Source organism: Tribolium castaneum, chromosome 7 (assembly GCF_031307605.1).
Source record: "Tribolium castaneum strain GA2 chromosome 7, icTriCast1.1, whole genome shotgun sequence".
Lineage (NCBI taxonomy): Eukaryota > Metazoa > Arthropoda > Insecta > Coleoptera > Tenebrionidae > Tribolium > Tribolium castaneum.
Genome location: NC_087400.1, coordinates 9074746 through 9099100, shown reverse-complemented (window position 1 = coordinate 9099100; position 24355 = coordinate 9074746). Strand labels below are relative to the sequence as shown.

At 29.6% G+C, this 24355-nt stretch overlaps 1 protein-coding gene across 1 annotated transcript; it reads left to right on the top strand.

Annotated features, from left to right (window-relative positions):
* Window positions 1-292: 292 nt before the first annotated feature.
* On the top strand, window positions 293-24206 carry orb (oo18 RNA-binding protein). The gene is made up of 10 exons (XM_064357938.1): window positions 293-455; window positions 8460-8601; window positions 14269-14390; window positions 14709-14845; window positions 14901-15036; window positions 17758-17919; window positions 19511-19607; window positions 19663-19988; window positions 20043-20336; window positions 23345-24206. The coding sequence occupies exons 1-10, from the start codon at window positions 432-434 to the stop codon at window positions 23549-23551; spliced, it is 1647 nt and encodes a 548-aa protein (XP_064214008.1). The 5' UTR covers window positions 293-431; the 3' UTR covers window positions 23552-24206.
* Window positions 24207-24355: the final 149 nt, after the last annotated feature.

Here is a 24355-nt window from a genome sequence, read left to right as displayed (position 1 = left end):
TTTATTTTAATTTTGATTTTGCGAAAGGTGGCCGGTCGGGGGCGGCCCCTTTAAGAAAATGATCTTTTCATTTAATTGCGTTTTGTTGTGTAAACTGAGCTTTGTTATAAAAACTGCACTCCAAATATTTCAAATTCAAGGAATTGTTTTGTTACGGGGTGCGAAGTGAGTCAAGTCAATCTGATTGAATTTTTTGTGCGAGCACGTGCACAATGTAAACATTACCCTTTCTCTTTACAACGGACCAATCGAAGCATACGAAACTCTCTTTAATCGCTTCAATTCCAGGAAACTCACTCTGCTGTTGACTTACATCGCTAAATTAGCAGTTGTCTCGAAGTGATGTGAAGTGTTAAGGGTGCTCTGGTGGGTGATAAGGTGGTCGATCTGCGGTGTATTTGCAACACGTGGTTGTTTGCTATACCGGGATAATGCCGGTGCTCGACAGGATGGAGGTAAAATTATGCAAATTAATCAAAATCAAACCGGATTTTAGCGACAAAAAAGTGTTATCTCTCTACAAAGAAAAAGTCTTTAGTTTTTGTGCAAGTGGGACACAAAAGCAACCGTTACGCTGGATGAACGTCCACTTATAATACGAGATGCTCATTAGCAATTACATCTAATTATTTAATTAATTATTAATGTTGTGTAACAAGACCTAACTATTTTCCGGACTTTTATGACAAATTATAGGGCTGGAAATTGTCAAATTCCTTACTTTCACATAAGTTTGCTCACTAATTTTATAAGCATGTAATTGTTAACACAGGGTGTTTTGCACAAAATTTCGGGGTCAGTATCTGCGATTATTAGTGTTATTGCTGGAGTAATTTAATTAAATCACATTTCTAATTAAACATAAAATATAAATAAAAAGAAGGAAACGCATCCGAGTATAAAAACGTATTTTTAGCGCTCACTTCTTGCTTTAAAAGTTAATTAAAACAGGGCAATAGTTTTGTTGAATAATAACTTGTTAGTGTTAATTGGACGTATGGTTAAAGTACGGTCACTTTTAACGTTTTTTTTACAGCTTGTGCAGTCTTTTGTCTTAAATTTTGTGACCACAGAAAACAGAATTTTTTTCAACCCCTTTAAAAGGGTCTTCCGAGTGTTTTTTCACTCAAGATACGTGTAGTTGTAAATAAAAACAGTAAAGCATAAAATTTTGCATAAAATTGCCGTTTTTTAGTATTACTAAAATTAATTGAGTTAGGGTGGTTAGAAGATAGAAAAGTACGGTGACTATACAGGGTGACCCAGGGGGGAGTAATCAATCTATAACTTTTTTGCTATTTAAAATATTACCATGTCGTTTTTATTATCCCATAGATTGATTTAAAGTACATAAATTAAAAATATTTTTATTATACCCATGGCGTTGTATACAGGCTGGTGAACCAAAGTTACATTTTTTTAAATGGAACACCCTAAATATTTTTGCGTAGATTCTACGCAAAAAATCATGTAAACTTTTGTGGGTCTATTTCTTGTCGTTTCGGAATTATTCAACTTTTCGTTATAAAAAAGACCAATTTTTGAAAAATCACTGTCGCCTAGGAATATTTTCCAATAAATTTCTAACAGAAAAACTCAGAAAATACTGTAGTTTAAGCAATAGTCGACTTTTACTTCACGCAGGACGCAGGTAATTTACAGTGTATGCCAAAACGCAAAAAATTGAATAACTCATTTTTTTAATGGAACACCATATATTTCTTTACACGTATCGATAGCATTTTTTATAAACTTTCTAACAATATCCGGTTTGTATAGCAAATTAGAAATATTTTTAGTGTTCTGAATTTTTTTTTATTTATTTTGTTATTCTTGATGAGTAAAATTCACTTATGTATCAATTAATAATTAAATTGCTAATGTAATTAGGCACATTAGTACATATAAAAAGATTACCATTTGACTTATCGAATTTTAATATAACAAATTTTCTTGTAATATTTTTTTTTGAAAAGTCAAAAAAATGCTTTAAATTTGCTATGCAAACCCTGTATCATTAGAAAGCATATGCAAAATGCTATCGATACGTGTAATATACAGGGTGCTCAAAAACTGGCGCACCAACTCAGTGGTACGTTATTGAGAAGCAAGTGCAGATTACGGAAAAAATGTTGAAAAAATTCCTAAAGTCATATTTTAAAAAATCTGGAGCTGCAAACTATTGTGTTAATTTCTTTAGTTTTCATTATTTTTTTTATGTTTTTATGTTTTACACTAAGTAATCGTTCCCTAACACAACGATGAATAACTATTTTTAAATTTCACATCAGACTTTAACAGTTTTTTTAATTTAAAAAAATTAAAATTTGTTCAAAAAATCACAATGTGTAGATGTGCCAACACTGGGAATTGTTTCCTCGGAAACCGTTTCAAAAATGATTTATTTTTATTATTGATCCAATTCTACTGCGATCATGACTGTTAGACAACGTTGCCACATATCATTTATCTAAAATCCGTTATTTATCAATAACTTTAATACAAATAATTTTTTTACTATTTTTACCTTTATATGTAACCAGTTCTCTACCACACACCATTGATTTGGTGCGCCAGTTTTTGAGCACGCTGTAGATGGTGTTCCATTTAAGAAAATGAGTTATTCAACTTTTTTTGCGTTTTGGCACACCCTGTACATTATCTGCGTGTATCAAGTAAAAGTTTACTATTTGCTAAAACTGCAAGGTATTCTGAGTTTTTTTTTGCAAACTTAACGGAAAATTTTCATAGGCAACTACGTAATGATTTTTCAAAAATTGGTCTTTTTTATAACGAAAAGTTGAATAATTCCGAAACGAAAAGACAATAATTTCTACAACGATACATTATTTTTTCTGTAGAATCAAATTATGCAAAAATATATAGGGTGTTCTATTTAAAAAATATAACTTTGGTCCCCTGTATACAACACCGATCTATCGCATAATAAAAACGGCATAGCAATATTTTAAATAGCACAAAACTTATAGACCGATTACACACCCCTGTGTCACCTCCGTATTTGAAAATAACAAAAAGAGGACACAGAAACTGCAAGAAAAAAAAGGGTCTGGAATTAAATTTTTCTAAATAACAAATGTAACGTATTTTTTGTTAATCAATAACTCTTTATTTTAAAGTAACAAATCGTAAAATCTAAACCAGACTTTAGGTGATAAAATAAAAATCTCGAACAAATGCTTGTCCAAATGTAACTACACAGTAAAGTAGCACATCATACAAATTAAATTTTAAAAGATTATTCTGGTGAGAAATTACTTTCAATAATGTTTTATTAGACAACAAATAAACATAAAACTCTTGAACTGTCCTACTATAAAATTATTTTTGCATTATTATATTAACTTCGGTTACATTTTCACAATTTTGGAATATTTTTTACACTTCTATTGGTAAAAAAAAATCTGACAATCTATCTGTTAAGCCACTTTCTCTTTCAATCTTCTTAATTTTATCTCGAAACATGTACATTATGAAATGCCTAAACCAAAAATAGCTTTTATTAATTTCAATTTCGAAAAAACCTTTTATTTATTAAAAAATGATACCGATGTGCGATGAAATTGTAAAATTTGTGAAAGAGAGGGCATTTTATTAATTCAAAAATAAATACCGAACACGGACAAAGACCTTGAAAAAGAGGACACGTCCGGAAAAAATAGGACGTTTGGTTACCCCTACCTAAAAATAAAGTAATGATATTTACAACTTCAAAAAATACAGAATTAAATTGAGAAAATTTTATCTATACTTCCTCATATCGTCCTTCTAGGTGAGGTTGGAAACTTCATCTTTTTGCAATAGATTCTTCAATCAATGTTAATAACAAAAGAAAATTGGGAAAATTACAGTTTTCTTCTAACGGGTTTATTTGTGTAGTGAAATTTTCTAGATGCGATAATTTATTTATTGTTAAGTTACTGTTCTTGAAGAGAAAATCGCGGCATTTTTTTCCCTTTTATTTTTGAATTCATTGTTTTATGGTACGTTATCTTGATTTTATTCGACGTGGTAATTGTTTATACAGAATGTCCTAAAAAAAGTACGACCTCGATAAAAAATTTTTTTTAATTGCGTGCTCTTTTTTTTAGTGCTCATTAGGATGCCTTTTTAGCTTCTTAACATGTCCCCAAAGTTTTTTTATAATTTATTCTAGGATTACTGTTAAAAAAAAATTAAATAATAATAAATCGGTTTTACATTTTCAGTTTCAAAAATTAAAAAAATATAAGTGTGTTTTTTGATAATATTATAACTAAACTAGGTACATAACTGTTGGACAAGGTCTAACAGACTTAGTACCGGTTTATAGAATAGAGGCGTCATTAATTTATTACGCAATTAAATGCTTGATTAACAAATCACGTGACCAAATTAAACCAATTTCATTGGTCCATTCGCATTGTTCATTGTAAATTTAATGAAGTTTTTTATAAACCGGCCCTTATTAATTAAATTTAATGGATCTGAATTACTACAGGTGTTCACAGTTTACTTCCAAACTTTTTAAATTTTAGAGTTTTTTTTTTCATTCAATGCAGAATTAGAAAACGAAAATTTTTTCTTATTTACAACCCTAACGTAAATCCTAATACATTTGGAGTTATTTTCTGAAAACTCGTTTTGTCAACTATTTTAATAACAAATTTAATGATCGATGTAAAAGTAAACAGGGGTTACCGTGTGAAATAAACAAAATAAAAAGCTGTAAAGTTAAAAAAATTTGGAAGCAAATCGTGAACACCTGTAGATATTCAGAACAATCAAACTTAATTTATAATGGCCGGTTTATAGAAAGCTTCATTAAATTTTAATTCGTTGTTAAAAGTTAACAACGCGAATATCATCGAATCAAGTTGTCTCGATTTGGTCACGTGATCAGTTAGTCACGGATTTAATTGCGAATTAAATTAATGGCGCTTATATGAACCTGTCTTAAGTCTCTTATTTGTTCAACACGTACCTAGTAATATTATTATAATTATCAAAAAAGCTGTTTTTGTATTTTTTATTAATTTTTTAAACTAAAGATGTAAAACAATTTTTTGAATTTAATTTTTTTTAACTTTAAACCCTAAACTAATCTGATTTTTTTAGGGATAGAATAAGAAGCTAAGAGGGTATCCTAATGAGTTAAAAATAATAATAGCATGTCAAAAAATACTTTATTTGGGACACACTGTATAATCTAAAATATTTTCCTGAAATGCGTCCCAGAATATAAACAATATCTGCAACAGAAGACTGGAGTTGGGCTGGACAACCCTGTAGAAATATTTTTTGTTTAAACCGAACGAAATCACAATTTTATTGTAAAACGTTTTTTTTTCTCTAAACTGAAGACGTCACAGCAAATAAACATGAAGTATTTTTTAAGTAACGCCAGACTTTCATTCTTACATATTTATTTCAGTTTTATGTAAGCGAATGTTGGTTTCGCCAAGTGTGCACTAATTAAAAAATTAAACCATGAAAAATTATTCCAATTTCGACACGGCTGATGTAAGTGACCATATAACAATGTACAGATTAAAGAAGAGTAGTGGTAGCTCATTTCGTTTAAAACTTATTAGAACGTTTCTAATCACACAACTAATTATTAATGATATACTCTGCAACATAACTGATCAAAGATCAGTTAGTTTTACGGTTGTCTTCAATATTAGTGTCTGTGAAAATCAAACACATAAACGGAATAAGGTACATACACATTTGAGGGATTTTATTAAAACAATTAGTGAATTTGATTTTTTACTGAAAACTATCAGACTGATTGTAGGTAGGAATTTCACTGTCTTATGTGACCTTGCAATAAATTTTAAATCAAAATTTTAATTAAGGACAAATGGGTAATAAATTGAAAATTTGACATAGCTGTTTCCAAAATTAAAGGAAATTGATAATAATCTCGGACTTTTGAAACATTGAATAAATAAGTACATACCAATAAAAATGATAAATCATTTTCGAATTTTCTGACCGTTTTTTAACTTATCCTGTTATAATAATATTGGTACAGAAGTTGAATGAAAAAGTTATACCTGTTCTGAGTAAACAGCAATATTTTTGGGTATTTTTTTGCAATAACTTTATTTCTTAGTAACAAGCACAATCTGTGTATAACTGAATGTAGGATCGTAGTAGGTATTAAAACAATTTGAGTATATGAAAAATTTGGTTTTACTGGTTGCCTGAATATATAAAAATTAGTATTTTTCAGAAATTTCTTAGAAATAAAATAATTAAATGCGGCAAATTCAAATTCCAGAACCACCTGGGATCCTACACTCTTATAAACAGTCTATATTAGGATATTCTAGGATATCCCAAATACAGGGTGACTCTGTATGTAAAATATTGCCATGCCGTATTTATTATGCGATATATCGACTTAAAGTACACAACCTAAAAATATTTTTATTATACACAGGGTGTTGTATACAGGGTGGTGAACCAAAGTTATATTTTTTTAATGGAACATTTTTGCATAATTAGATTCTACACAAAAAATGTAACTTCGTATAAATTATTGTTATAGTTTTATCTCTTTTCGTTTTTATTCAACTTTTCGTTATAAAAAAGACCAATAGGGAATCTTCGAAACTAAGAAGTTTAGAGAAAAACGAATGACACATTCTTTGGTCCGTTTTTTGAGAAAATAATTTTGATCAAAACCACATCCCGCTGTCGTTTTTTATTTTCGACTTATAAACAAAAGTTTACATTTTAGCGAAATCTTAAAAAATTCATATCTTTCTTATTTTACAAGATACACATTTGAAACAAAGACATTATACAGACCCTTTTTTTACAGAAAATCTAATAATGTTATCATTTTTTTCAACCATTCGTTTAACTGTAATAACTTAGTTTTATTTTTTTTAAATAGGACTCATGGTTGGCTATGACATTTTCGAAAAGCTTATTTTTTCTGATCTGGAAACAATATAAATACAGTTTGATATTTTTATATACTTTTGATAAAAAAATATATTTAAAATATTTAATAATAATTTATTATGCGGTTTTAAATTAATTAGTGTTAGGTAATGTATTTTTCATATTTTTAATTGAAAATCCAAAATTTTTTCATGGCCTACTATAAAGAAAAAGCGAAATGTTATGTTTTTTTTAAATATTTAAAAATAATGTAGTACACAAATAGACATATCCAATCAGAAAAAAATTAACTTTTCAAAATATCACGGCCCCCTATGATTCCTATTTAAGACAATACAAAATGTTATTACAATTAAACGAATGGTTGAAAAAAATCGCTGATAACATTATTAGACTCTCTGTAAAAAAGTTTTTGTTTCAAGTATGTATCTTTTATTATAAAAAAAGGTATGGTTTTTTTAATATTTCTCTAAAATGTCAACTTTTGTATATAAGTCGAAAACAAAAGACGATATCAAGATCCGCTTTTGACCAAAATTATTATCTCAAAAAACGGTCCTGGGAATCTGTCACTCGTTTTTCCTATTCGGACATCCAAAATGCCGCACCCTGTACATTACCGCGTGTTTCGCGTAAAAGTAGACTATTGCTAAAATAAGAGGATATTCTGAGTATTTCTGTTGAAAATTTATCGGAAAGTATTCATAAGTAACTTGGCAGCGATTTTTCAAAAATTGGTGTACTTAAAGTCTATCCGATATTGAAAACGGCTTAGCAATATTTTAAATAGCAAAAAAGTTATAGACCGATGACACACCCCTGGATTACCCTGTATAAAAAATCGTTTACTGAGAATCGGTTTTTCATAAAAAAATCCAGTTAAAAATTAAAAAAGGAAACCCCGAACAGCTCTATATGCAGATAACAAAAGATGATTAATTAAAGGAAAATTATACAAATTATTACAATTACTTCTTTATTCGTAACTTGAAACTTAAAAATAATGCGGAAAAGATTAAAAATTTTGAACAATAGACGTAACAATATTTATGTTCTTCCTGAGTTATGTCGAAAGCGATTTTACTGGTTTTCCTCATTTCTCAGTGATTTATCGCCAAACGTTATGCACTCACTGTTACCGAAAAGTTTCATTCCACTTCTCCCAAAATGGTTCGTTTAATTTACGTGTCAATGGGACGCATTGTATGAATTAAATATTTTCGCAATTATTTTCTACGATACTCTTGACAATAATTTTGCATTACATTGAACACGTAATACAGTAATATTGCTTAATATCCCAGTTCTGGCAAGAGGACAAAACCATTTGACTCGATTGATGTCATCTATTGTATTTGTAATACACATTCATTATTTTGGAAAAGCCCTCATTTCGGAGCGAGATCTTAACATCATTTCAATGCAAATTATTGCAACTCTCATTAGCTATCCTTGTTTTAATTCTACACAAAACAATATTTTTGAATTACTCACTTACTTACTTTTCTTATAATAAGTATTTGTATTTTTTGCTTCAGGTGGCTTCATCATTACTTACAAATGGACCAGTTGTCGGAAGTGATATTTTACAACGCCATTCTATTAATTCTTTGTTGGATCAACATGATATTTTATTAGACATCGCTAATAAAAACAAACAAATGTACAATAATTTTATGGGTGAGTATGGAATGCAACAAGAACCAGTTTTTACAAAATTCTAAAGTGAAAAAACATTAATTTGCGACCTTAATTTGTGATTTTTAAAACGCCAATTTCTACCATCATTAATAAATTTTAACAAAATTTGGCAAGAAAAATGTTTTTTCAACATTGTTTATTTTCAACAGAATTAGATGGTGTTTTAACGAAATCTTTCCAGTAGGTTTAGTTTGGTATTTGAGTTTAACATTAAAAATGTATTTAAGCATTTTTTGGAAAGCTATACTTTAATGGACTAAAATTCAGTGTTTTAACGAGTTTCTTTTTGAAAAAAAAAAACTTAGTCACACTAAACAGCCCAAAAGAATGTCAATATCAATGTAGTTTAGTTGTTTTTTTTTAGCGAAATTCCACAAAGTTAGTCCGTTTTTTCGATTAGAGAAAAGATAAATCTAACAAAAAGGGCAAAAATCATGTCATTTTCGGCCTCATTTGGTAAATTCACTACAGCGTGCTCAAAAAATGGCGCACCAACTCAATGGTGTGTGGTAGAGAACTGGTTAAACATAAAGCTAAAAATAGTAAAAAAATTCATTGTATTACAGTTATTGATAAATAACGGATTTTAGATAAATGATATGTGGCAACGTTGTCTAACAGTCATGATCGCAATAGAATTTGAGCAACAATAAAAATAAATTATTTTTGAAACGGTTTCCTAGGAAATAATTCCCTGTGTTGCCACATCTACAAATTGTGATTTTTTGGATGAATTTTAATTTTTTTAAGTTAAAAAAACTGCTAAAATCTGATAGTAAATTTAAAAATAATTATTCATCGTTTTGTTACGGAACGATTACCTGGTATGATACATGAAAACATAAAAAAATAATGAAAACTGAAGAAGTTAACAAAATAAGTTTGTAGCTCCAGATTTTTTAAAATATGACTTTTTTCAACATTTTTCCCGTAATCTGCACTTGCTTCTCAATAATGTACCACTGAGTTGGTGCGCCAGTTGTTGAGCACCCTGTATAAACAGGTCAAAAAAACTTCGATTTTGATCAAATTTTTTGACAAAACTTACAATTTTCTGCCTTCACTGGTAAACTGTTGGTCACTGGACAGTGAATTTTTAACTGAAAAATGTGCTTAGCCTTTTGAAAAACAGAAAACAATGACTTGTTCAGTGGGGCAATTTCGCCAAAAAAAAATTGCACATTTTTGTTGAAAAGTTCTCGCCTTTTTATAAGCACATAAATTTTTGACAAATTTTTTTTGCCCCAAAACAGACCCTCTAACATGAATGTGGTCTGCAAATTCATCATCATAAATGCCTAATTAAAAAACGAGCCTAAATATTAGATTTTCAAATCTACTTGTTCCCAAGAACAAACTGAAACAAACAGTATCATTGCTAGAATTTCAGATTTAGGTAGTAAATAAATTGCAAGCACAAAGATCTAATTAATTTTAATTAATCAGTTTAATTAAAATTATAATAACAACAGTTAATTTTGTAAACCACTAATAAACGAATTATCGACATTTGGATATATTTTTTGTAAAGGGGTCCAGGACACATCATACTTTTGTTTAGGTGGTTCACTGAATTTTAAAGGTTGGGAACCACTACTCTAACAAGACGGACAAAATAATGTAATTTTCTTAATTTTTCGAAATGTGTTCAAGTATTTATAATACTTATTACCAAAGTGTTTTTTTCTTGTATTTGGAGAAATTTCACAGTAGTATATTATTATACGAGTTTTATAAGATGTTCTATTGTGGCACAAATGGTTTTCGAGCACGACGAAGGAGTGCACTAATAGAATGTGTGCCACAATTAAGTTTTACAAAACGAGTGTAATATACTATTTTTTATACTTTCTATTTTTGTTTGTTTTTGTTTAGTTTACCTTATCAAAATCTGTTCAAACTACTTCCTCTTAATTTTGTTAATTATTCGGACTTTATCAATAAAGGACTTGACGCTGTTGACAGATCAGTGATCACACACTAAATTACAGTGATGACACCCAGGTCAGAACTGCCAATACAACTCCTACAAATTTACTAAAAGGAGTTGCACAAAAGTTCTTTTTGTGAAACTAAAGTAGAAAAAACTTTTGTTTATGTCCGATTGACAGACAAAGCACAGCCTAAACCATTGAACCTAGAAAAATGAAATTTGAAAGATACGTTCCTTAGAAGGTGTATAGAGTTATATTAAAAAGGGATTTTTGTAAAGGGGTGAAATGAGGTGTTAAAATTTGAATAAAAATCCGTCATTTTAAAAGAGATATTAATGTTATATTCATGAAAATTGGTATTTAGGCTTTAAGTTAAGAATGAAAAAACACTTGTTTCAGAATTTTCGAAAAATCAACTCCTAAGGGGGTTAAAGGTGGTGTTAAAAGGGGGTGTTAAATTCATTTTGAAATCCGTAATTTTAAAAATTATATCCATGCAAATTGGTACTTGGGATTTCAGTTAAAGATAAAAAACGCATGTTTTAAGTCTTAGCAATTCCACCCCTAAAGGGGTTAAATGTAAATATCCTTTATTGAAGAAACGTGTAGTGTAGGATTTTTAGATCTTCCACTCCCATGTGGGTATTTAACAAAAATTCGTCACTTTTGAAGTTATATTTTTTAATAATAATAATAATAATAATTTATTTCTATCACTTTATACAGATGTAGTAACAAAATTGATACGAAAAACGTCAGTATTATATATAGAAATAACAATAACATAAAAATAATTTTAAGACATAAGTCAAAAAACTTGTCTGTGATAGAATTCGTTTAAAGTATATGGTTCGAGATCCAAAATGTAGTCAAATATTTTCTTTTTAGATAAATTTAAATTACAAGGTGTGCGTAGATGCACAGGTAAACTATTGTATAGTTTTATTCCTACATAATAACTATTTTTTCCGTCAGCGTAAGTTTGTGTCTTGGATACTCTAAGTCTACTTTGCGAGTGTTACAATTATATAATCTATGTATAAACCAGTTACTGTCAAGAAGTTATTGCTTTTAAAGATGTTTCATTATATTTTAAGTTAAACATAGTTCTCATGACTTGTTTTTGAGCAACAAATACTTTTGACATCTTTCCACTTTGCCCCCAAAATATTATACCGTAGCTTAGTAATGATTGAAAATTTGCGAAGTATATTATTCTTAGTTGTTCAATGTTAATGTATTTTTTTAAAACACGTATTGTAAAATGTACTGAGTTTGATTTTTTAAATAAATTATCTATATGATTAGTCCAGCTTAACTTATGGTCAATGCATATTCCCAGAAAATTAGTTTTCTCTATTAATTCAATTTCTTTAGATGGTATTACAATTTTATTCGGTTTCTCTGTATTCTTGTGATTACATATTGCAAAATGAATGCCTTTGGTTTTTTCAAAATTTAACACTAATTTATTTTCTTTTGTCCAGTTTATTACCTTATTCATGCATATCTTTGCTTCTTTCATTGTATCTGTCATATTTTCACCCCAAATTAATATGTTTGTGTCATCAGCAAAGTTAACTGCACTATTGTTGTCTGAAGGCTCTTAAAATGTTTAATAGGTCGTTTATAAAAATTACAAAAAATAAAGGCATTAATATACTACCTTGAGGTACACCTTGATTAATTAGAAGTTTATTTGATTTATATATACTATATATTATGAGAACTGGTATTTGGGCTTTTAGTTAAAATAGAAGAAACATTTGTTTTCAGGATTTTTATGAAAATTCATTATTTGTAAAGATAATATCCATGAAAAAATTGTTATAGTATTGTTAAATAAAAAAATATTTGTGTAAATTGGTATTTCTAATGATTTTGGAAATTCGATCCGAATGGGGCTAAGTAGGGGATAAAAGTGTGTATAAAATTTTTTAATTTTTTAAATTATACGAGTATATAGGGTATTCGCCAAGTTAAGACATTACTTTTAACATGTAATGTTTTGCATTGTTCTTAGAACTTTTAACGTCAAACAATTCAATAAAATGTTGATGATAAAGAAGATACGTCGATAATTATTTTTTTTAATTATTGAAACCGACCTTTATTAAATTTGCAAATTACAGAAAAAAATCATAGGTGTTGATCAAAAAACCTGCCACAGTTGCATTTAATTGCAGTAGTAAGAAGCTTACAGGTATGTTGCTATATTCGATATAAGAATAAAAGTAACAATGAAGATAGTTTTTTTATAGCGCAAATCTTAAAGGGGCAGATATACAGAAATGGACTGCAGATTCCATAATTGTTTGGTAACAATCTATTTCAACACTTATAAAACTTACAAAAGTTTTTGTTAATAAGTATTTCTGAATTTTGCGGAAATGTGTCTTTCTGAGAAAAAGTTGATTATTTATTTACATTTAAAAAAAGGTTCCGCATTGGTTTGAGTTAACGAAATAATAAAAGTTATTGATAAAGAGCATAAATTCACCATCTCCAATGAAAATCAAACTTTCTAAACTGTTCAGAAAGGTTTCTCTGTAAACGCCGTTGGTGAATTCTATTAGGTATAAGTGACAATTCCATCCAAATAACGCTAAAAAGTTTTAAATTTAAAAACAACTAAAAAATTATTAAAAAAAATAGCAAAAATAATGTGTTAAAACGAAAAATCATTGTATGATAATTTTAAATACTCTTTTTACTTAAAAATATTTAGACGTTCATGAACTCTGTCATTCTAATGCGCTGATCCGCTTTGCCCAAATGTCACAGTTGTTTGGTGTTCCTGTAGTTTTAAAAAAAATAAAAACAATTTTACCCATTTATACAAAAAAGAGAGAAAGGTTTCATAATTAATTACAACATTCAGAAACTACAATAAGATTTGGAACAAGGAATTCCATCATCAACTAGATGAAAAAAAACCATTTATAATCAGTCTGAATTAAAATTTACGCGAACGAAGTAGTGATTTATTATAAAATGGACTAAATTTTACGACGTAGATTAAAATACCATCATTTGCGTACTCAATTAGAAATTGTGCGCCGTTTTCTAAGGAAATTTCCAAAACAAAATTTTGAATTTTTAGCGCAAAATAATCAATTTTCGACGAAATTTGGTGATTTTTATCAGTTACTTCGATTTGCTGTAGATGGTACAAAGGAGCCCGTAAAAATCTATACAACACAACTAATTCAATTTCCGTAAAAGTTCTCCCGAAATCGGGGAAATTCCAAAATAATTTTTGTAATTATTCTACCATAATTCCCGGAAAAAATTCACTAGATAATTTCAATAATACTTCCAAGCATTTCCGATTAAATTCCAATTGCGTGAATTATATATTGGCAGCATTGATTGCATAAATTTTGCCAACTTAAATTTAATTGCAACAAATCTGACTGCACGTTTAAAATTAATCAGTAGCGTTCCGTTCCATTTTGCTAATAATTTTTACATTCCGTTTGAAAATGTGAATAAACATTTCGTGTTATTTCCTGCCATGTTCGATGCACATTATCCCTTGATAATTTTTTTCGCCTTTCTTGCCCACAGAAAAACGCATTCAGGTGGCTTTGCTTTCAGATAAGTCGGTTTTTAACAAGCAAACGATCACTTGTTTTGAAGTTTGAAACGCGTTAATAATTGTTTTAACAAGTAATTTTGTGATTAAATAACAAGATTTCGTTTCAATTAGATGACACGATGTCTATCAGCGACCTATTCGGCTTAGATTCCCCGAGGGGCTTGTTGGATTTTGCAAATTCATCGACAAATAATGGACTCTGCACGCCACCAGTCAACGCCTCAAATTTGCAGGTAAGTAGTCACTCATTCCTCATATTTGTGAACTCAGTCACGATTTAAATCGTCAGTGGCCCCATTTTTGAGTGTCTTATTGTTGTAAAATGGCCAGACTTGCATCAAGTTTCGTTGGCACATGTTCATAATTGGCTAATAAATTCCGCGTAAATGCGCATTTTCCAGTAGATTTTGATTGGGGACGCAACAAATGAGCCCATTTTGCATAAATATGGCCCAACTTGGGGCGTGCGGCATAATTTAAATGTTTTGTCAAGCGGTTTGTTCCGATTGGCTGTGTGCGAAGCGGCGCCAAATTCAAATTTTTTGCCGTAGTTGAATTTTGACGAAACTTCAAAGTTCGCACCGATAAGTACGCCCAGCAAGTACGCCATGAACCTGTCATTGGATAGCTCATCGCCGACTTCCTCCGGGTATTATTCCGGGGCTTCTTTGGCCAGTACTTCACCTGGGTGAGGGTTTTATTTAATTTTTGTATATTTATTATAAATTTAATTATCTCTACAGGAGTGATTTTTGTGGTAATAGCAGTCCTGGGGTTATCGAACGCTCCATTTTCAATTCGTCCAATTCACGATCTGATTCGCCGGATTCGGATTCGAGTACTGTTTCAAATGTTGAGGGGAAGCTGTCCGACTTATTGGTTTGTTTTGGTTTTATACAGGGTGATTCTTTTAGGGCCTACATTAGAAAGTTTTCATCTTTTAATATAACTAGAGGTTTAAAATTTTGTATAGTCTCCAAGTCGGCCATTCTGAGTTTAACTAAATCATTTTCAAAATGGCAGAGCTTCCGGAACTATAAAAAATTGGCGCCAAGTTTGAAATTTTAAATAGTAACCACACATTTTTATTGAATATTTGGATTCACCTTCTCAAGCTGAGTAAAATTTATGCAATTGCTGGTACCTATCTGTCATAGTTTTTGACATATGTCAATTTTTCTGTTAAAATTTTCATTTGCGAGGGTTTATCTAAGATAACACAGCCCTTAAACCCTTCGATAAGTATTCGATAATCGAAGGTTTGAAGAGTCTTCCAGAATTTTCAAAATTGTCAAATGTCAAAATTCATGGCTGGTATGAATTTTTCAAAATGGTTATTAAAAAACTGCTATAATTCAGTTTTTTCAAATGGAACGACCACATTTTCTTAATGTCAATCGAAAGAACAATAATATTCATGGTGACTCTTATCTCTTACAGTTTTTGAAAAAAATTACAAAAACGGATTTTACTTTGTAATTTTTATAGTTAATTAGACCTTGCAAAATGGTGAACAATTGTCAAACTTCAATATTTTATTTAGTTTTTAGCTAGTTCGTCAGTCGACTAGTTTCGCCTGTTACGTCACTTTCAAGAATTATTTTTCCCCTATGTCTTGATATTAGACACATTCCCGACCAAAATAATTTTTGATAATGCCGTAACAGGGAAAACTAGTTGAATGAAACATTAAAAATTTGAAGAAAGTCAGGATTCTAACCATTTCGTAACTTAACCTTCACCTTGAATATGGACTTATTCTCAAAATGGAACCCAGTAACAAAAAAGCTTATTCTACTAATAATTAAAAAACAAGAAATTTTGATTTCGAAGACGCAAATGCATTGTCCTAGTATTTTCATCTTGGAACAACCATCTACATCACAACAATTTCAACAAATTTGAATCAGTCTGCTAATTCAAAATTATTTGGGAAAAAAGTATAATATAGAAGACGCCTAAAAGTTTATACCAGTTTAAAGTAAGATCTTAATTGCTTTTTTAAAGTTGTAATTAGAAGTAATTAGAATCGATTCTAATTACAACTTTCAAAAAGCAATTATTTGGAATTCGAGAAGGAAAAAAAAGAATTCGAGCTAATGTTGGATGAACTCAAATTGATGAAAAAGTCTGTGGAATTACATATTCAGTTAAAAGAATTGAAATTAAAAAAAAATCAGTTCAGTGCTGCTATAGAGGTTTTTTTAATTAATTGTTAAATCTTGAATTTATGTTCAGCGATGTTATTTAATAAAATAATAAAAAACTATTACAAAAAGTTTCATAATTTAGCGCGATAATTATTATTTCAAAAATCAATAACTTTATTGTTATATGACTAAAATTTGACCAATTTGACCATTTTCTGTCTATTTATCTCTTCTTCATCGCTCATGCCATCATCTAATCAAGGTTTTCCTTCCGCCTTCGTCTCTATTTTTGGCAATATTGTAGTACAGAATAGCTGCTGTAACAATTACTACCAAATCTTAATTCTTAATTTTTAAGCGACAGCAAGAACGAGAAATCTGTTTACTTATACCGAAGGTATGTATTGAATTTTATTCCACTGAAAATGTTTTTTGAAACAGTCGAATAAATTTTTTCAACATACAAATCAGGTATAACTCAATTTCTTATTGATCCGTTTACAAACAGTACTTTTTTGGTGTTAAGCACTATTTAAGTGGTACCCAAGTTAAGGTTTAGTTTAAACCAAGCTTTATACAATTTTAAGTTGCACTTATTTTCGGTGCAGTTTACTTGACAGGCTTAAGCAGAGCCTAAATTTTAAGCCACACCGATGCAGTTAGGCCTTAGTGAATTATGTTACGTAACTCAGTCAATCTTCCATTTTGAACTTCTTAAATAAAAATGGTGAACAAATTGAACATTTTTTTTAATTAATAGTACAATTTATCCTATCGTATTTTTTCAAAGTTTATTTGATTAACAATGAAAATAATGGGCTAAAATTCTGTTTTTTGTGATTATTTAAAAAACTGTAAGAGACAGATATAGAAGATGCTACTAAAAGCTTGCATAAAAATTTATGTTCTTTTGATTGCCATTAAAAAAACAGAGTCATCCCATTTGAAAAAACTGTTTTATAATAATTTTTTAAACATTTAAAAAAAGTCATAGTAGCCTTGCAATTTAACAGTTGATAATCTTGAAGATTTGAGAAGACCCTTCGAACCTTAGGCTATCAAACACAAAGAATTATTCACTTATTGTAAAAAGTTTACGAGCTGTGATATTTTTAATGACCCCTGCAAAGGAAAATTTGTTTAAAAAATTGACATACGTCAAAAACTATGACAAATAAGTTAGTACTAACCATTAGGATACATTTTCCAAAGGGCGAATTCAAAACTGTAATAAAAATAGGTGATTACTATTTAAAATTTTAAAGTTGGCGTCAATTTCTCGTACTTCCGGAAGCTCAGCCATCTTGAAAATAATTTAGTTGAACTCAGAATAGTCGACTTGTGTCATGTACAAAATTTTAAAGCTTAAGTAGCTATATTAGAAGTTAAGAAGTGTAGTGTAGGCTCTAAAAGAAAAAAACACTGGATAGATTGTTTTTTATTTTTGTAGAACACCTTAACTTTGAATGACCCTTTGGCCAAAAATTTGTACAAGAATACCGATGTGGATTTGCAGACCCTTCAATTGTGCAGTCTTCAAGCTTTGAAGTACTTGCGTCCTTCTAATGTTTTGGGGTCTCTTTTACCACCTGCTTGCTCTCATGCTGCTCCGGTAAGTTAATTTCAAGATAAATAGGACAGTAGGTAATCTTATTTAATTGAAAAATGTATAATTATGAAAGTTAGCCAAATATTTAATTCATTTAATTTGTAAATTGCCAGTGGATATTAAGCCCAAGAATTGAAATTTAGATTTTTTGTGACGTGCGTTCTCATAAAACAGTTGATTTTCGAATTGATAACAGTTTCAGAATTATTGCGGATTTATTTTTCAAATTAACATCCCTGTTCAAGTATTTAAAAAAAATCTTTCAGTAATGACAAAGTGACAGAAAGTCGGTTATACTCTGATTTTATTTTTTAATGAAAAACAAAGCAATCTTTCCGAGCAGTTTTTCAAGAAAGAAACTACAGTTTGAAGAATTTATTATGGTACTATCTTGTGTAAATTGTCTAATTAAACTTGTAGTTATATGAAAAACAAATTAAAAGAAGAGCCGTTTTTTTTTAAATGTATTATTTCCCTATTTATACAGACGCAACCATAAGTAATAAAGCACAAAATTTTATTTTGTTGTAGGTTATAAACCGGTTTTTAAAATTATAGTTAATCATTTAGGAAAGCACTACAATTGGTGTATCATTCCAACTTATCAATCGGATTTTTTTGTGATATATCAGTCTGATGTCAACCCCCGATTGTTTGGTAAAACAGTAGTCTGAATGCAACGAATTTTATTTTTAATATTTATTTTTTAAGTTAACAATAAAAAATGATAGCTAGTTTTAACTTATTTTGTTAATTATTGCTTAAACATACAAATAAATCTTCTAGGACTATCTTAATTCCGTCATTAAATGACACTTTTAAGTGAATTAAGATAATGAATTTTAATGAATGTCAAGTCAAATATCAAATGTGTCTGAAATTTTTTGCTCGCCACTGTATTTGAATCAGGTAATAACCAAAAAAAAGGAAAATGTTGGGAAAATTTACTTTGACTCCCATTACAGTAAATAAATTTTAATTTAAAAGTAACAATAGTTTTGGTTGTAGGCTGGGGCTGTAGTAATCACATAAGGAAAATAATTTGTTGATCCATAATCAAAAAACTAAATGAGTTATTTGACCTTAAAGTTTTTTCACTTTGGTGGATGCGCCGGGAAAGAATGTCTTCAAACATTTACATAGCCACTTTGTTCTTCACTTTTCTTCTTTTTTTTTAACAAAAATTTTCATTAATATTTTTCTCTAGTAATGGTGAGTTGTCTTGGCACTAAATTTGTTATTAAAATCCAGTACAACAAACTATTTTTTCTTATACACTGTTTAAATTTGACCATTTGACAAAAATTATAAATAAGTGTAAATTAGATTAAAATTAAACTAAAAAGTATAAGTCTAGCTTCTAGCTCCACCTGAATTTTTAAGAAAAACTTTAACATTGTGATATTTCCGTTTTATATATTTTTTATGAATACATCAGTATTTCTCGAACAACAAAGACCACTAAATTATCACTCCCAAAATTTGGTTCTCATTCTCCAATAGGTTATGTAAAGGTGTCTTAGATTAACAAAACGCTGATTTATCAGTTTTTAGTTTTGCATCCACAGTTTCTTCTATTAAAAATTTATTTCAGCATGTGTTGGATAAGTGGAACCAAACTTCCCCTTTGGCCACCATACCTGAAACATTCCAGCTTGACAGAGCCGCTCGTTTTCATCGTTCGGCAGCTGGTGAATTAATAAAAATAGCAAGGAGAAAATTTTCCCTGACATTATTTTTTTTTAGCTGTGTGTGATGCCACATGCACTTGGAGCGGTGTCTTACCTCCACGTACTTCAAAACCTTCTGGTTATTCCAGCAAAGTATTTTTGGGTGGAGTTCCATGGGATATTTCCGAACAGTCTCTCATCCAAGCATTCAAACAATTTGGACCGATTCGTGTCGAATGGCCAGGCAAGGAGAAGCAAATCTCTCAGCCAAAAGGATACGTTTATATTATTTTCGAGTCGGAGAAGAACGTCCGAGCTTTACTACAAGCTTGTACAAGCGACTATGCCAATTCTGGTAATTGGTATTACAAGATTAGTTCGAAGCGTATGAAGGCTAAAGAGGTGAGTGTGATTTTTTTTCAATTGTTATATTTTGTTATAATTGTTTTGTTTCAGGTGCAAGTAATTCCGTGGATCCTCAACGATTCAAACTGTACCAAATCGACAACTCAAAAGTTGGACCCGAGCAAGACTGTGTTCGTTGGAGCTTTACATGGAATGTTGAATGCTGAAGGTTTGGCGAAAATAATGAATGATTTGTTTGACGGTGTTGTTTACACCGGAATAGATACTGACAAATACAAGTATCCGATCGGATCCGGACGAGTTACTTTTAACAATCCTCGGTCGTATATGAAAGCTGTCGCTGCGGCTTTTATTGAGATTAAGACATCGAAATTCAGCAAAAAGGTGAGTGTTAATTGTTAATTGTTTGCTCTTTTGTTTACGATGTTATTGAATGTGCTAGTTTTTAAATGTTTTATATACCATAATTGGTCGTTTTGGAAATTTTCAACTTTTTTTATTTTCCCCTATTACGACAAAACTATTCGAAGAGGTGGAACTATTTTGATGTAACCCTATGTAAAATGATTCAAGAAATCAATTAGTGTCGAGCAAATTGCAAAATTCTCAATAGTTTTTTAATTATGAATTTTTTTATTTTCAGTAAAAAACTAAACTTTTAACGTTTTTATTTTCTCAATTTCGGCAAAACTCTTTGAAAAAATGAAACTATTTTGATTAAAACCTAAGAAAATTACAAAATTTGTAATAGTTTTTTAGTTACGATTTTTTTTCACTCTACCTACTTTTACTTTAATTGGCAATTTTGTTTTCGTCTCACGACAAGAGATACATTTTGTGAAAAAACAGCGTAACATGTGTAAAATAAACCGTAGAATACGCTGGAACAAACCGTTTTCTTCTACGACTTTGTTTTTTAATTTTTTTTTAGTAAATCACTAAGTTTTTCCCTTTATAATTTTTTAAATTTGGGCAAAACTATTTGAAAAAGTGGTACTGCAAATTGACAATTTTCTTAGTCTCACGACAATAGATACATTTTGTGAAAAAACAGTATAATATGTAAAATGAACCGTAAAATACGCTGGAACAGTTTTCTTTTACTTTTTAAATTACAGTGTTTTTTGGTAAAACACTAAATTTTCAAATTTTCTTATTCTTATTTCTTATTTCAATTTTCTTATTACGGCAAATCTGTTTAAAAAAGTGAAACTATTTTACTGCAAACCTAAGTAAAATCATTCGAGGAATCGATTAGCGTCGAGAAAATTCCAAAACTCTCAATAGTTTTAGTTGTTTTTTTTTCATTTTACCTACTTTTACTTTTATTGGCAATTTTCTCTTAGTCTCACGACAAGAGACATGCTGTGTGACAAAACAGCATAATACGTAAAACGAACCGTAGAATACGCTGAAACAAACTATTTTCTTCTAAAGAAATGTGTTTTAATTGTGGTTTTTTTAGTAAAGTTTTTTTTCACTCTAGCTACTTTTATTGACAATTTTTTTTATAGATAAATTTTGTCCAAAACCAGTATAATACGTAAAATAAACCATAGAATGCACTGGAACAAACCGTTCCAGTGATTGTTTATTTTCTTAATTTCGGCAAAACTATTTGAAAAAGTGGAACTGTTTTGATTTAAACCTCTGTAAAATGATCCGAGAAATCGACTGGCGTCGAGCAAATTGCAAAATTGTCAATAATTTTGTAGATATTATTTCTTTTTGTCATTTTACCTACTCTTACTTTTATTGACAATTTTCTCTTATTCTCACGACGATAGATACATTTTGTGAAAAAACAGCGTAACATGTAAAATGGGCCGTAGAATACGCTGGAACAAGCCTTTTCTTTTAAGACTTAGTTTTTTGATTATGATTTTTTTAGTGAAAAGCTAAATTTTGAACTCTTATTTTCTTAATTAGGGCAAAACTATTTGAAAAAGTGGAACTATTTTAAATTAAACTTATGTAAAATGATCCAAGAAATCAGTTAGCATCGAGCAAAATGCAAAATTCTCAGTAGTTTTTCAGTTATGATTTTTTTTTCATTATGCTTACTTTTATTGACAATTTTCTCTTAGACTCACGACAGTAGATACATTTTGTAAAAAAAACAGTATAATATGTAAAATGAAGCGTAAAATACGCTTGAACAAACTGTTTTCTTTTAAGACTTTCAGTTTTTGATTACGGTTTTTTCAGTAAAACACTAAGGGCTGGTTACAGAAAGCTAAATTAAGATTTAATTCAAAATTGAACTAATTCGAATTAAAATAATTAAAATGCCATTTAAAGTACACTGAGAAATGTCAAGTTAATTGCGATTAAAGTTTGATTGCAATTAAAATGTTCTGTAAACCGACTCTAAATTTTTCACTTTTTTATTTTGTTAATTTCGACAAAACTATTTGAAAAAATGGAACTATTTTAATTTAATTCAATTGACATCGAGCAAATTCTTTTTTAGTTATGATTTTTTTCATTTTACCTACTTTTACTTTTGTCAGCAATTTTCTCTTATGAGTAGGCTCAGGACAATAAATAAATTTTGTAAAAATACAGTATAATGTAGTTCATTTTTTTTTAAATAATCAACTGGCAGTGTCAAAATTCAGTTAAAAACCAGACTGTATCACCCTAGAAATTCATGTTCAACTACTTTTGAAACTGGCTGTATTCTGTATTTGACATTTTGACCACCAGATTTGACATTTTTGAAAATTGGACGTTAGTGTTAATCATTAATTTGTTAGTCTAATGGTCTAAAATAACTAGATGTGTTGTTGTTGTTTTAAACTGGAGACAACTTGAAAAATTTGGAAATTGAATTTTCCAAGTAAAAAATTAACCTTAATTCAAAAAAATTACTATTTATGATAATGCCAACCTGATGGCTCTTAGACAGTTGATTATAAAAAAATCGACTACACGTAAAATGAACAGTAGAATGCGCTGGAACAAACCATTTTCTTCTAAGACTTCTAGTTTTTTAATTTTTTATTGAAAAGCTAAGTTTTTCACTTTTTTTTATTTTCTTAGTTACGGCCATGGTTACGGCAGAACTATTTGAAAAAGTGGAACTATTTTAAAATAAACCTATGTCATAATGATCCGGGAAATCGATTGGCGTCAATAAAATTGCCAAAATCGTAGTTATTTTGAATTTATGAATATTTTGTATTGTACCTATTTTTGCTATTGTTTGCAATTTACTCGAAAACTATTAGCAGGGGAACAATGATCGCAAATCGACCAAAACCTTGACAAAAATGAGAAAAATCAAACCCTTTAAAATCGAACCTTGCGAAAAATGAACCGTAGAATACGCTGGAACATTTTTTTAATTAATTATTTTATCCGGTTTGTAAGATATTTGTAAATGTTAGGTGCAAGTGGATCCGTACTTGGAAGACTCCCTGTGTTCGGTGTGTGGCGTCCAGCAAGGGCCTTACTTCTGTCGCGACATCTTATGCTTCCGTTACTTTTGCCGCACCTGCTGGCAGTGGCAGCACAATAACGGATTACGCCACCACAAGCCGTTGACGAGGAATTCAAAAAACAGTCCTGGATTGGGAATGACCAATCCAAATTAAACGACTATTCACCTTCGATTTTATTCTGATATAGTTGTGTAAGGAAATGCCAGTCGTACACGGCGTCTTAAAATTGCCTTTTCCATTATATAATCTTAGATGTAGGAAATGTTACATTGTTGTTGTTTTTAGTGTAGGTTCTTTAAAGATTTGGCTATTTAAAAAGAAAACAAAAAAATGATAATATTGGTAGCCCGCGAGAGTTACGTAACTCTGCAAAATTATCTGTTACTAGTTTTATACAGCTTCTTATTTCTGATTTCGTTTTAACGCAAAATGTGAAACTTAACACTATGAAAGCTAACTCATTTTAATGATGGCATTTGGAGACAGATTTTACAGTATTATCGAAAAAAAATCCAAGTAGCTAACACCAGTGTTTTATAATAGATTTGAATTCTTGTTCAGTGTTTAAACTAATAGTTTTAAGCGTTTGATAAATAATTTTAAATCATAATTGTGCTAATTTAACTCTAAATTTAGGTGGGTAGTTGGGTAAGATTATTACAGTGCTAAAACTGTAAATTGGACTGATTCGGTATTAGGAAATGCGACGTTTTTTGGATACGATTTTTGGCTACCGATATATTTCAGTACTTATCAGTTTTTTAAGCTATTGTTTCCATTACAGTTATTAAATATCATGCATAACTCATTCGACTTTTTTTCACGCCTCAGAATACAATTTTTTGTTTTTTGTTCTTGTTACCAGTGTTTGTTTGTGATCGTAGCATGTAAGACTTTTTTAATTGAGTTGGTAAGATTTTTTTAATTGTTAATAATTACCTGATAAATTTTACCAAC